This window comes from Ceratosolen solmsi, unplaced genomic scaffold (genome assembly GCF_000503995.2).
Source record: "Ceratosolen solmsi marchali unplaced genomic scaffold, CerSol_1.0 scaffold6, whole genome shotgun sequence".
NCBI classification, from domain to species: Eukaryota; Metazoa; Arthropoda; class Insecta; order Hymenoptera; family Agaonidae; genus Ceratosolen; species Ceratosolen solmsi.
In genome coordinates, this window is record NW_011948414.1 from 6,234,424 (window position 1) to 6,249,230 (window position 14,807).

At 32.1% G+C, this 14,807-nt stretch overlaps 1 protein-coding gene across 1 annotated transcript; it reads left to right on the forward strand.

Moving 5' to 3' along the window:
• The first annotated feature begins 756 nt into the window (after positions 1-756).
• Positions 757-14,807, forward strand: RhoBTB (Rho-related BTB domain containing). Its single transcript, XM_011506740.1, has 13 exons — positions 757-1,119; positions 2,872-2,975; positions 3,198-3,395; positions 4,561-4,768; positions 5,491-5,733; positions 6,981-7,066; positions 7,200-7,326; positions 7,687-7,821; positions 10,965-11,118; positions 11,473-11,603; positions 12,288-12,530; positions 13,036-13,184; positions 13,881-14,807. Exons 1-13 carry the CDS (start codon positions 940-942, stop codon positions 14,152-14,154), a joined length of 2,232 nt encoding a protein of 743 aa, XP_011505042.1. The 5' UTR covers positions 757-939; the 3' UTR covers positions 14,155-14,807.

Below are 14,807 nucleotides of genomic sequence, written 5' to 3' on the forward strand. Positions count from 1 at the left end.
TCATTTATAGCATATTCTTTCTGAATATCATATTAATTTTAATCGATGAATTCTTTCTCATTATTTCTATCATTTTATTTTATCGTAACGTCGTATTAAATTAAATTGAACTACAAGAGCTCAAAATCTATGGAGATAATTATTAATTTGCTGAGGTGATGTGATTGATGAAGCACAGTTTGCTGAGCCAAGATTCGGTCAATAAATACACTAACTTACGCATCTATAACTTAAGAAAAAATTAGGGCTGGAAAAAAATGAGAAAAAATGGATCGCTCTCAATCTTTGCCACTTATCTTACCAAGTAAATATTATGAATTATCGATATACGGATTTCCCTAGAAGACAGCTGTTATCCATTACATTATATTGGCATTGAAATTTGTAATCAATGTCATCAAAATGTTTAATCGACTATTTCCCTTTTTTCGTTTCCGAAGGTTTGCCGAAATTTCTTCGCTCACTTGTTTGGAAATTTGTTCATTAATCAATTAACATAACATCCAAATAATCCTCCGAACTTACCACAAGACCAATTCGATATGAAACAGTGGGATGAATTGGTAATTTGTAAACGAAAGCTTGAGAGTGATATAGACGAAACGATTAGGACAAGTAGCGAGCGACACGTCTAAGAGCATTAAAAACGAACTCTCGAACTCTTGAGCATCAGTCCATAAGTGCACTCTAATTGCCAAGCCCTTAACCTTATCCTCGTTATCTCGCTAATTGATCATCGAGCATCGTGTGTCCAGGGCGAATGCAGGTTCGGCGTCGAGGCGAGCCGAGGAAGCACGACAGCCAAGGACCTCTCTCTGAGCGAATCGCGGGGGATCGGAGCGGTGAGGCGGCCCCTTCGAAGACGGCTGTTAAGGTAGCGCGAGGAGCTCTGAGGGTAGCTTTGATGATCGGCCACGCGGTGAGAGCCGTCCGTCGGTGATGGACAATGAGCAGCCCCACCAAGAGCTGGTCAAGTGCGTGGTCGTGGGCGACACGGCGGTCGGGAAGACCCGGCTGATCTGCGCCCGAGCCTGCAACAAACACGTCTCACTGTCCCAGCTGCTCACCACTCATGTGCCCACCGTTTGGGCCATCGACCAGTATCGGATGTACAAGGATGTTCGTATTAATCTCATCCTTACTCGCATTAATTCCCTATTTGTACATTATTGCTATGTTAATCCGTTGTTTGTAGCCGAAATTTTTTTACGGGAATTTTATTTTATTTTCAAGCAACGATGCAAGCAGCTGCGATTAGACGCACCTTATTTACATGTAAAATAATAAATTTTAACAGACACCTTAAAGCGTAAAAGGGCAATTATTTACATGATGAGAGGCAACGTTCGCGAAAATCTTGCTACGACCTGACTTTCATTGCATGCCACTTTGCATCGCTATTTCGCGAATTCATAAATTTTGCTGAATTTTTTCATTAATTATTCAAGAAATATTCTTATTTACTTCTTATTTCGTATTATTTATATATAGCAATACAAAGCAGTAACGACACAGTTTTCTAATAATTCCAGTTATAATACTCTACACTTAAATGTGTCGATGAGTTTATTTGTTAGAAGGGAATACAATATCTTTACATATCTATAAAATTATTTTCTCAACATTTTATTTTACCAAACGGTTAACAATTAAAATTCGTAAAAACTTTTATAATTTATATGAGATATAACAATAAAAATCAATCGATTGAATAAAAATGTCGTCGTTTTCATTAAACGTTTAACATTCGCCTGAAATAATTGCAACCATTTAACGCCTAATCTTTTAATTTCTTTCAAGTCTTTCATCAAATTGTAAATAGAGTTCTTAACTCAACGTCCTTTGTCACCATAAAATAATAAGAGTTTTTAAATAGCCAAATACACTTGTGGCATCTATAAATAGAGCGAAACCAAAGGAGATGTAGCAATAATACATCATAATTGAAAAAGAGGCGTACAATCAAGTTAAAAAACTTTCTTCGCAATGGCTTCCGGGTTCAATGTCTTTGATTTTGATTGTCATTTTACATTAGATAATTTATATTAAATAATTCTTACTATCGTGCATTCTTGATAAATTCATATTTAACTAAATTAACAGACTTTGGAATTGAAACGACTAATGCGCTATTATGCGCCAATTAAAATTCATCAACGCGATATGATAATTATTAAGACGATTAGGAAATGAGACGATCCTTTACGAGAATTACTTAATTAGTATTGAATTTAAGCTTAATCATCAACCCCTTTTTCTAAGCATTTTAATTAAGCACTGCTATAACGATCTTAGGCAACTTATATTAAAAAATACTTATACTTTAATATGGAGGGACAGGTTACATTAAAATGTCTCATGTGGGCCATCCTAATTTAATGCAAAACTTGACGTCCCGTGTACTTGAGAATTGGCCTTAGTTATGTTAGCGATAATGTTAGCGAAAAGTTACTTAGAAAAGTTGTCACTCTTAAATGACTCTTAAATCGTCGGGCTGAAAGGACGGGGACGGAGATGCAGCGGACGGATGAGCTTTTATCGTCCAAGCTCGATAATAACAGCGGGCGCAAATGTGTTGGACACTCAATGTCCGCCCGGAGCGTTCAATGAACTTTTCATGCATTCTCTCAGCTAAATGGACGAACACTTTAGCGTAACGAGGCCGAATGGGGGAACCTTAAATCAGCACAATGACCATCGAGTTTAGCTGGCGGTCGTTCACGAGTCATACGACGAACAAATACGATGGCAACAGTAACGATGATTAAAAATAAACGCGGGCGCACAATGGAAGGAGAATAATTTTCGAGGCGAACAAATAAGCATCAATATGACCATTTCACGTTTCCTTTTGTTTCCAATTGTTTCAAGGTGTTGGAGCGCTCCTGGGAAGTTGTTGATAATGTGAACGTGTCGTTGCGACTATGGGATACTTTTGGCGATCACGAGAAGGATCGAAGATTCGCCTACGGCAGGTAATGGCAAGATGTCAATAGACATTTTAGATTTCAGATTTTACGAGCAAAAATACGAATAACCATTTGTGTATTATTCATTCGAGAATTCAATGACATTTCCTCATAAGATCTCATTCAATCAAATTACATTCAATACATTATGTCCATTAAATAAACAACAAATTGATGATCCGTTGTTCGTCATCGCTTACTATACAACTGTTTGTCCAAAAACTTTAGGTCAGACGTTGTGCTACTATGCTTTTCCATAACGAACCCCGTGTCGCTGAGAAACTGCAAGGCAATGTGGTACCCGGAGATTCGTCGCTTTTGTCCTCAGACTCCGGTGCTGTTGGTAGGCTGCAAGAACGATTTGCGATACATGTATCGCGACGAAGCTTACCTCAGCTACTTTCGCGATCGAAGTCCGTTTGTCAGGTAATTCGATTACACGTGCCCCTTGTTATATAAATCCCTTTCACCTTTCATTTTATCTTTCAAATTGATTCATCCGAATCGTCCGAACTTTTCATATCTATAATACGATTGTTAAAAAAATTTTTCTTCCCTTTTTGTAAGAGCGAAAGGATTCCTCGGGTATTACAAAGTTCTCTACACAGATAGGATAAGGCATTATAATGTGTGTTTGTGAGGGCACGCACGCGCGAGCATTTAATTTAATTTTTTTCTCGCAATAACTCATCGATATACTTAATATTATTCATTCTTTTAGTTTATTCATAAAAGTAAAACTTCAAATTGTGCTGATGGATTATAATTTTTATTAGAAATCTTTTAATATTCTGCTCGCGTAATTCAAAGCTACTCTACACTTTCAATTAATAATCAAGAAATTTCTTGGATCAACGAACACTTAGTTTACAAATATAATATATAATAATAATATATAATAATATATAATAATAATAACAATAATAATAATAATAATAATAATAATAATAATGATAGAAGAAGAAGAAGAAGAAGAAGAAGAAGAAGAAGAAGAAGATGAAAAGAAGAAGATGAAGATTAATATTAATAATAACTTTTTAATAAAATTGAAACATCAAGCATAAAAATAATTCAGAATAATAATATCAAAATACTTTTTGTTATTAACGTTGAATTAACGTATTTATGCATCTAATGCAGCTTAATTCAATAAATAATCTCGATATTTAATTGAATATCATTGAAGAAATAAAATCATTGATGAAGCGAACGTAAGGAAATGTATTCAATTTATATCGATATTTTACATTTTATTTTATAAATTAATTTTTTTCTTAATTATAAAAGCATCGCTTAATTTACCAATATTATTTTACTGCATACACGTAATAATTATACGATAATAACAAGCTGCTACATAGCATAATTCTCTTGTTACTCGATAAAAATGTTCCTATGAATTTTCATGCTATAAATCTTTTTCTACAACTACTTGTATTTGATCGATCGTATGACTCGGCCACGTAAAAATTCCTCTGAGCAAATAAAAAACGCTTCTAATCATTATCACGAAAAGCCAGTGGCGAACGTTTGATCGATAATTATCCAATAGACCATATCCATCTTCCTGACGGAATCAAAATGCCAACAGAGCTACTCGTAAGAGTGACCTGGTGATGCCGGACCAGGCACGCGCCGTCGCCAAAGAACTCGGCGTTTGCTACTATGAAACCAGCGTCTTCACGTATTACGGCGTCAACGAGGTCTTCGAGAACTCGATAAGGGCGGCGCTTATCGCCCGTCGGCAGCAGAGGTTCTGGATTACGAATTTGAAGAGGGTTAAGAGGCCGCTACTTCAGGTGAGGGTTCGCCAACAATATCGTGGGATTACCGAGCTAGCAAACTATGGATATGCAATTTATTTAAAGTATTTTATTATTCGAAGAGGCCAGAGTATAAGATCACGACAGTTGTGAGTTCAAGAAGAATGAACGGTATTTAAAAGTCAAGTAGATTTCGGTCCAAATTCATAAGAATTTTTATTGGACAATGTATAAAAAGAAGAGAAAAAAAGAAAGAAAGAAAGAAAGAAAGAATGAAAGAAAGACAGAAAGAAAGAAAGAAAGAAAGAAAGAAAGAAAGAAAGAAAGAAAGAAAGAAAGAAAGTCTTCAATTAAAACTAACTCTTGAAAACTAAAAGATAAATTGTAAACTTTAATCGATTTGCCTTTAACCTTCAACTAGCTAAGTTTTTCTTGAAAGAAGAAAACGTTGAACATTGTTACTTCGATTAAAAAAAAAGCTTCTCTTAAAAAAAAAAAAAAAAAAAAAAAAATTGTTTTCTCTTTCTTTTCTCTTCATACATTACCATCTCTTTATCTTCTTACTCGCGTTATTCAAGTATAATTTATTACCTTTATTATTATAATACATTTATTATCTATTCGTATACGACATTGATTTTAAATTACGCGAAGAATACTACTATTCAAAAGCACAGCATTTGATAAACTAATAAATGCACGATAGCAATACCGTTCGATAACTTTGCATTTGACGACTTTGGATACGCTTGCACTAGGCTCCATTCTGCCCGCCGAAACCAATACCACCAAAGGTCAGCTTGGCCCAGAGCACTTACGAGGAAAACGTCAAGTCCTTGTGGACCCATCCCGACCACACGGACGTGACTCTCGTTGTCGGTAACTACTCATTCGCAGCCCACCGGTGCTTCTTGGCAGCCGCGTCACCGGCTTTCCATCGCCTCTTCACTATGGAGCTCATCCACGAGTACACGCCCAGAAGTTCCAGCGAATCTAGTATGGTGAGTAGAACATTTTACTTGATTTTCAAATTTTAGAATAGTTAGGGCTGCTCCATTTTCGTCTTATTAAACTAGCTAATTTTCAGACTTTATTTACTACTTGTATGCTCATTAATTTATTTCTAGACAATTTAATACTCAATTGCCAACATTTAAGTCTTAATAATTTTAATTAAAATCAATTCAGCTTATATATATATATATATATATATATATATATATTCGTAGGTATATATATAACGTAGGTAAGATCGAGAAAAGTAAGTTAACGATTATAAGCAGATATGGTCGGTAGCACCACGTGACTGACACATTATTAATAAATGAAATTTGACGAGAGATTGAACGCGATGCCGAAGAAAGAAAAAGGAAAAGCAACGAAATATTATACATTAAGGGTGCTAGACAATTATTATCGCAATACTTTAATCAATCCTTACGATAATTTTATTTATACACTCATTTTATATTCACGAGAATTGTGCGAAAAGCGCAACGTGCACATTTTTCCATAATTCTCTACCTAATGCTGAATGGCATTAAGCAATTATGCAGGGAACATCTTGGTTCGCTAGTGCTAGTAAACGCGATAAACATCAACCTCCAAAATTGTGCTATTATTAAAGCACAAGCCGCTTGTGAGCCAAATGTTCTATATACCAATAAATCGTGATAAAGCTTTGGCTAAAAGTATTATTGGCGCTTGGTACTACAATGTAAAGATAATGGTGGACTAATAAGAAAAGCAAACGAATACTGAAAGGATAACACTTTGGAAGGTCTCCTAATGAAGAGTAGAAATTACGGTTCAACAATGGCGCAGAGCTAATTTTTATGTATTTTACAATGATACGGATGGTTATTTGACAGACATTATTCTTATTAGAATTTTAACATGATAATTCTTCTCGTCGATTGATGTTGGCGATCGATTACCTCAATCGCTTTTACCTCTTTAAAGCTTGACGCTATCTACTACGAGTTTCATCATTACGTGCCAACAATTACATAATTCATCGAGACAATGCCTATATAACATTAGCCTGTATAATATTATTAATTAAGCTTAACGAAAACTCATTAGCGAAGGTTCTTAGTTATTGCCACTAAAATAATAGTAAAAGCGCTTCGAATACAAATTTACTCACACTACTCTTTTCAAATTCTTTCAGTAACTACGAAACAATGCGTGTTAGGAATTTAACCTAATTAAACATTGAATAGATACATGTTTTTTGTTGCTTCAGGTCAGTTCGTTCGGTGAGGCTACCGTTGGTGACTTCAATGACGACACGGAATGTCTAATTCGCATTGATCAGAATAAAACCAATAAGTAAGTGAAAATTTATTGCACTATTTTCTGTTGAGCGTAAAATTATCTATACAGTAATTTGTCGTCGTTGTAATATTATCGGATGATTTACAATATACCGTAATCATAATGAGAACTTGACTTTCCTTTTGAGGGTTTGGGATCAACTTAAACGGCGATCCAGCTTTCAAGTATTACCAACACTAGACTCACAAAGAAAAACAATGGGAACCGTTAGAGAACTAAATCATCCTGCCTTTCAGAGTATTCGCATTGTCGTGGTACATATAACATTTTATTTAATTATTAACATTCACTGCGTTCCTTGCGATACTGTAATTTTATAAAGATATTTAGTCCTATTACAAGCGCATATATACTCAAATGAATTAATATACACATAGATGAATTAAAAACAATATATTATATACTGTTTGTATAATACATTATTGATTAGTATAACAAAAATACAATCCAATACTCTACATATCAAAGATGAATCTATGCATATCGTGTTGATAACTCGTAATAAGATTAAATCTTCAATGTCTCTATTATTGTTGAATACGATCGATTACATTCGAGCGATACCTTTCTTTTAACCAAGACGTCATTAAAACACGTTAAATTATTTTATCTAGATTGAAAATAGCAATGGAGATCATCATCAGGCAACGATTGTAACTCTATCGAAGCTTATAACAAGCCAATCGATGCAGCAGTGTTTACAATTCATCTATACAGGCAATTTCGACAAGCGCTATCACGATCTTAAAGTGAGTAAATCTATATAACAACGATTGATATTTAAAAAATTATTAATTGATTCTTAATAAGCATTAAAATATTAATTATAGTTAATAATTGGTTTAATATGTTATTCGTTAAAGTGATTGACACTTTAAAATTATGAAATTAATCTTAACGACACTTACGAAAAGAATGTTACATTTTATGGAAAATTAATACATCAAAAGATTATATCGAACTGCTATCGATATCAATATTAATTTTTTTATTATTATCATTTTCTTTTTTTTTTTCTTTTTTTTTTATGTTTGTTTTACTTCAACATGTTTATTTCTATTATTTGATAAGATATTGTATATACATTTTAAAATCTTTATAACTCTACGTTGAAAGCAAGGATTTTTACTTTATGAACTAGCTCGCCGAAAAACCTAATGTAATCTATCGATTATTAAAAAAACATCTGTCACTTTGAAAATCAAGTCACCTCACCGAGAGACAAAGAAAATTCAAACTCGTATTTGTATACTAACAATTCAACTGTAAAAATAAAAGTCATTTGGAGTAATTTCGATAGTCAACTAACATAACTGTGGTTCTTTCAGACAGCTCCTATTGGGCTTCGACTGGTTAGTACTACATGTATGTGTTAGACGATATCGTGGTATGTAATGTAAAAAAAAACCACACGTAAGGGATTTGTTGATAATTAATCATCGCATAATGTTATATTGACTAACGTTTATATACATTTATTATCGCTTATACATATTAGAAAAGAGAAAAGAAAACAGAATAGTAATATAAAATATAATATAAAATATAGCTTACAATTATTTAAACAGCTGGAAAAAAAAAAAAAAAAGTAGACATCAAGGATTAAAATATCTATTTTAAAGATAATATTAAAATAAAAATTTCATAAATATTACATATAATAATGATATATTAATAATTGGAAAAATACATATTATGTTTTTACATTGGTGTTTTAAATTCATACTATCTATCCATCCATCTATATATCCATCTATTTATTTGTTTGTTTATTTAACGGGATCATTTTGAGTAAAGTGGCGCCGTATTAGTAATAGCTAGAATATAAACCTTGAGTACGAAGACTAAAAACGGCACTAACAAAAAGCGTATTGATCAAGTGAAGACTAGTTCACATTAATGCAAGATTAGCGTAATTTACAGTTAATCTGCATTTGTAGTTGGGATCTCGTTAACCCTTGTGATTGCAAGGATGATGACTTACATGTCCATTACTAGTCACGACGGGAGCAACGATACTGCGAATATTAAATATTCCATGCTCCGTAAAATAAATATTAATACAATGCTAATTCAATTTGATAAAAGTAAGTACAATAATATTGTCTAAAAAAAAAAAAAAAAAAAAAGATGTTATTTTATGAATGGGAAGTATTTCGATCTTTATAGAGGAAAAAATAATTAGTCCTTGAACTTTTTTTTACCGAGCTTTATTGAGCATTGAAGCACAAAAAATACTTTTCATGGCTAAGTTTAAGATTCTTTCTTTTGACAAAATTTTAAATAAGATTATGAATTATACGGATTTTATTTTTTATTGAATTCGTGTAAGCGAAAATGCATAGGTAGTATATGTCACGTGATATTAAAAAATATTATTATAGCATTGATTTACTCCAGTAAATCTTTGTGAACTCATCATTTATGAATTCCTATATCTTTGTAGAAAATCTCAAGAACTAGTCTTGGCATAACGTATGTTTCAGTTTGAGTAAAGCACTAAAACTTTTATATGCGTTTTCTATAGTCCAAAATCAACTTTCACATTATTTATACATCGATCATGCACATACATGTATCTGCCCAAACATTATTACTTATTTTTAATTTAAGCTACGTCAATACGACACATACGCTGAAGGAGCATTCCAAATCCAATTTCACTTGCGGCTGCTTTATTTGACAAATATTACAAAGAATTATTCTTTTATTGTCATATACAATTATTCCAAGCGATAGGAATTATTTCGTGTATATGGGTACATTAAAATAAATGAAAATAGTAAAGTTTTATAGTTGTTACAATTATGTTTTTAGTGTCGCATAAAAGATCCACATTTTAATATTATGCAAAAAATTTTACTGAATTGAAATATGCATTTTTTTATTCGATGAAATGCCTGATCTTTAAGAAAATTCGTAAAATCGTATTTATTAAGATTATTTATATATGCTAATATTTGATAATTTAGAGCTTAAAAAATTATATCAAAGACGTACTTAAATATACTTAGTAAAGAATTGATAAAGATTTTCTATGATATTAACCATTAGAATATGATTTACAAATGGTGTAAGAGTAACTTTAAAAATTTTTTATATTTATGATGTATGATTTATATCTATTAATATTTGTCATGATTTTTTTCTAAAAATTAAGCTTGGTAACTCAGTATGATTTAACACGATATTAATAATCTACAACACTTATTCAACATTTGCTTGTTAATTAAATATAGAAAAAAATATCTAGTTTATCAATGTTTGGTTCACATTTTTGATTTGTCATTAGAATTTTTATCTTAAAAATTCATGTTCTTATTGCTTTTTGTATGAAGTTTAGATATTCATCCAAAAGTTAATAAATAATAAAAACAATTTAAATATAATAAAATATCATTGCTTCAATGTAAACAAGATTTTCATTAATAAACTTTCATAATATATTTGAATAAGTTTCATCGGTAATAGCTACTAACCTATTTAAATATTCAATTTCTACTACTATACGTTAATTATTGATATAATAATTAATTATTACGATAAAAATACGAATTATAATATAAGTGAAGATTAATAATACATTAATTTGTTAATGTGAGGTTGAGAAATAATAAAGTAATGTGAACAATAAATTGACATGTATAAATTTAAAACGGGTGTTCAATAATTATATATATATATATATATATATATATGTGTGTGTGTGTGTGCGCGTATGTGTGTGTGTGTGTGCGTGTGGTTTGAAAGTTAATATAATTTGATAACCGAAGAAGCAAGAATTAAAATATAATGAGTTAACATTAATTAACATCATCATATACAATTAACATATATCAAAATATCATATACTTCTTTATGAAATTCGATGCTCATTCATCTTCATTTACAGGAATTCAAACAAGCGGCTGAATTTTTGCAACTACCGCAGCTTCTAATGGTTTTGGACAATATGCAATCGCGAGAGCAATACATGAATAGCGACATGAATAACCAATTCAAACAAATTGTGAGACAAAGGCTCGAAACACTATGCCTCGAACAAGGTGAGCTATAAAACTAAAATTCAATTTCTATTTAATACGATAATCGCATTAATTTTTTAAATAAGATTTTTAATTTGTTTTGAAATCTTTTATCTAGAACAATCAAATTTAGCTCGTTCAACGAATACTGTCGAAAAAACGCGAATTCCCCAAAATTTGGTTGTAATAGCAGTGAAAATCATAGGATTATAAATTTTTTTTCATTAATATTATAAAATAATTTGCATTTTATTCTACTGGTCCATATTAGATTGATAGTATCCAGTAATGCATATTGCTTGACGAATTTACATTATCAATGTTGTCGAAGCCGCCTGTTTTTACATAAATTTTTTATCGATCATAAATTTTCAGGACTTTTTGCTGATGTAGTTTTTGATTTGGATGACGGCAGCTTGCCAGCTCACAGAGCCATTTTAACTGCTCGATGTGACATGATGAAAGCTATGTTTTCCGGTGATTTTCGCGAGAGCAGTGCAAAAATTGTAAGTATTGGCGAGGCGGCATTGGTAAATAAATACTTTTTGATATTTAATTTGTAGGCTAAAAAACAAAAATGTATATAATATATAATCTGTATAATAAATTATTGAAAAAGAATATTTCATAACTGTAAAATAAAATAAGAAATATATAACTACAAATTGTCCATTGCATAAAACACTTATTAATTCAGAGCTGATACTATTAATAATACACTGTCTAAGTTATTGCTATTTGTTATTATTTGTTAATCATACTCGATAATGCTGAAAATTAAAAAAAAAAAAAAAAAAAAAAAAAAAAAAAATACGTTTATTTATTATAGTAAAGTAATATCGTATTATAAAAATAATATTTAGAAAATCATGGCGAATGAAATTATTAAACAATATCAGTGGAATATTCTGTTTGATGAAAATGAATGTCCTTATCTTCGATTATAAGATACATTTTATAAGATATTAAAAGTCTATCGAGAACGAAAATAATTTTTCATTAATAAAATAATTCGATATTTGATAACCAAAGGTGTAAAAAAGAAAATGAAAATAATGCATTGTTCGTTAACTATTTGCGAGCACAGCTTTTATCCATATGCAGTACTTATAAATGCACCGTATCAAAATGTACTAAAATACCGTATAAATAATGTCCTAATTGCTGATTTAAATATTATATTCACTTAGATTGTATTTCCTGGCGTTCGTGAATATACATTCCACAAACTCCTCTGTTATCTATACACGGACGAAGTTCCAGCAATATCGTCCGCCCGATGCTTGAATCTCCTTGAATTGGCTAATCGATTATGTTTACCACGTTTGGTAAATCTTGTGGAAAATCGCGTTATCGAGGATTTGGACAGACTATCGCAAAATGATGGAAACGAGGCTGTAGAAAATTGTTTACGACTATTGGAGCCCTGTAAGGTAGGTACTCCTCTTACAGTCGTTTATTATAACAATTTTTTGTTCATTACGTCGAGCTATGTCGCGTAATATATCGATAAGAAAAAAATCAATAAAGATGCATTCTTTATGAACATTATGTTGGAGAAGATAAAGTTTATCGCTAGTTAAAAATTAAATAAAATGGTTGTTTTAAATTTTTAAATAAAAGTGCAATAAACTGAAAATTATCTAGAATGAAGTATTACGCAATTATACGCGTAACATGATTAGATTTAGATGTTTTTTTTTTTTTTTTTTTTTTTTTTTAATACACATACGAACTACTTGGATAGATGAGAATATGACAATAACTCTATAGATATTGAACAAATATATTAGTAACTATGCATTTAAAATCACTTTGTTTTATTAAACGTTCCCAGTCTGTATTATATATATATATATATATGTATATATGTATATGTACATTGTAAAATTTTTACGAACACAGATATATATTGATAAGAAAATATTGTAATTATAGTTGCATAATGCAGACCAACTCGCCGATTGGTGCATGAACCATTTATGCGTCAATTACAATAAACTCTGTAAAATGTCACCTCGTAGTTTACGACTCCTGCACCCTGAGAATCAGGAATATCTAAGTGAAAATCGTTGGCCTCCTGTTTGGTAAGTTATTATAAAAGTTAGTAGGGCTATAAAATTTAATGACTTTGAAAATGATACGAAATGTCATTCTTGAAATTTTCATTATGTTTATTTTTTGTTTTTTTTTTTGTTTTTTTTTTTTGTTTTGTACTCAACAGATAATCTCACGCCTTAATTTTGGAGTTAAAGAAATTTTACTTTATAAAGATACGCGCAATTACATAAAAAAAAAAACCGTATCTTATTAAATATAGAATTTTTATTAAATAATAGCACTTTTTAATTATCTCTACTTATGCTTAATAATTTCTTCTCAAACGGACGCGTTTCCATAAAAAAAAAAACATCGTATTTTTTATATTTATCTGAATTTCCTGACACATCTAAAATAAAAATCAAATATCAAGTCATTATAGGGCTCTTTTCATCGAAATCGAGAGAGCCTGCAATTATTGAAAATACAAGACATTTCGTGTTAAGATAGTACCGCCGTCGATGTACCATCGTCCTTTCCGACGGTATATTTTGTCTCCTTGTATATTGCTCGTAACGGATAATACTGCATAAATTGCTTCCGAACTTTCTAAAATAATGCCAACATGCTATCCTAACAAACGCGCACGTCGCCTAAACGTCAAGCGGAAAATGGCGGCGAGGCAGCTTTCCAGTGGTCTCGAGGCTCTTAACTCTTCTAATTTGCTGAATCGCTGACTCTAGGTATCTCAAGGACTACGACTACTACCAGAAATGTTTGGCCGAGCAGGATCGCGAGAGCAAGCCAACATTGAAACGGAACCGCAATCAATCAAGCGGCGGCTGCCTCTGCTTCTCGAGTTCCAACAAGTCGCGGCGCTCCTGCTCCGGCATCCTGGCGACCTCGACGACCACGACGACGATGACGACGACTACGACGCAGCTCGCGAGCGAGCCTACGTCCGAGCGCCAACTTTTCGAATCGGCCGTGATCGCCGACGCCACGGATAGCGTATGACAGGGGCCGAGCGGCCTGCGCCGCTCCATCAAATTCGTCCTCGTCCTGCCAATATTTCTCGTCGTTATCTGCACGATTTTTACCATTTTGATACTGCTACAGATTTACGCTTAAGCGACCTCGAGTTTTTTTTTTTTATAGCAACGCCCGAAGCAGTGCACTTCGGTTTTTAGAGGACTTTTATTTGTTTCAAGGGGTGTGCAAAGATAATATTTGTGACTGGCGATAAGCGACCGAGCGAGCGCCTTTACATTCTTACCTGGAGAATTTCGATTTTTTGAAAGCGAGGATTAATGGCCGAACCGCGCCAATAACTCCTCTATTAATGCGTAAAGTTTAGAATTGAGTCACGAGACTTTAAAGCTATCGTGTGTTAACTTGACTTAACTGAAAATCATACTGTTTATAAAAATCTTTGGTGTTTTGATTTTTGTTTAAGAAAATTATATGATCGTGTTTGCTTGAAAATTGAAAATTGCTTACAAAGATAAGCTAGTATTGGCGAATGAAGAAAAGTATATTTTATTTTTAATCCAGTCAATTATTAGATAATGTCGGTCACTAGTACATTTTCGAACATAAAGTATATCTTTCATACTCCTCATAACTTTTCCTCTCACTCAACCACTCATTCGTCTCTCTCTCTCTCTCTC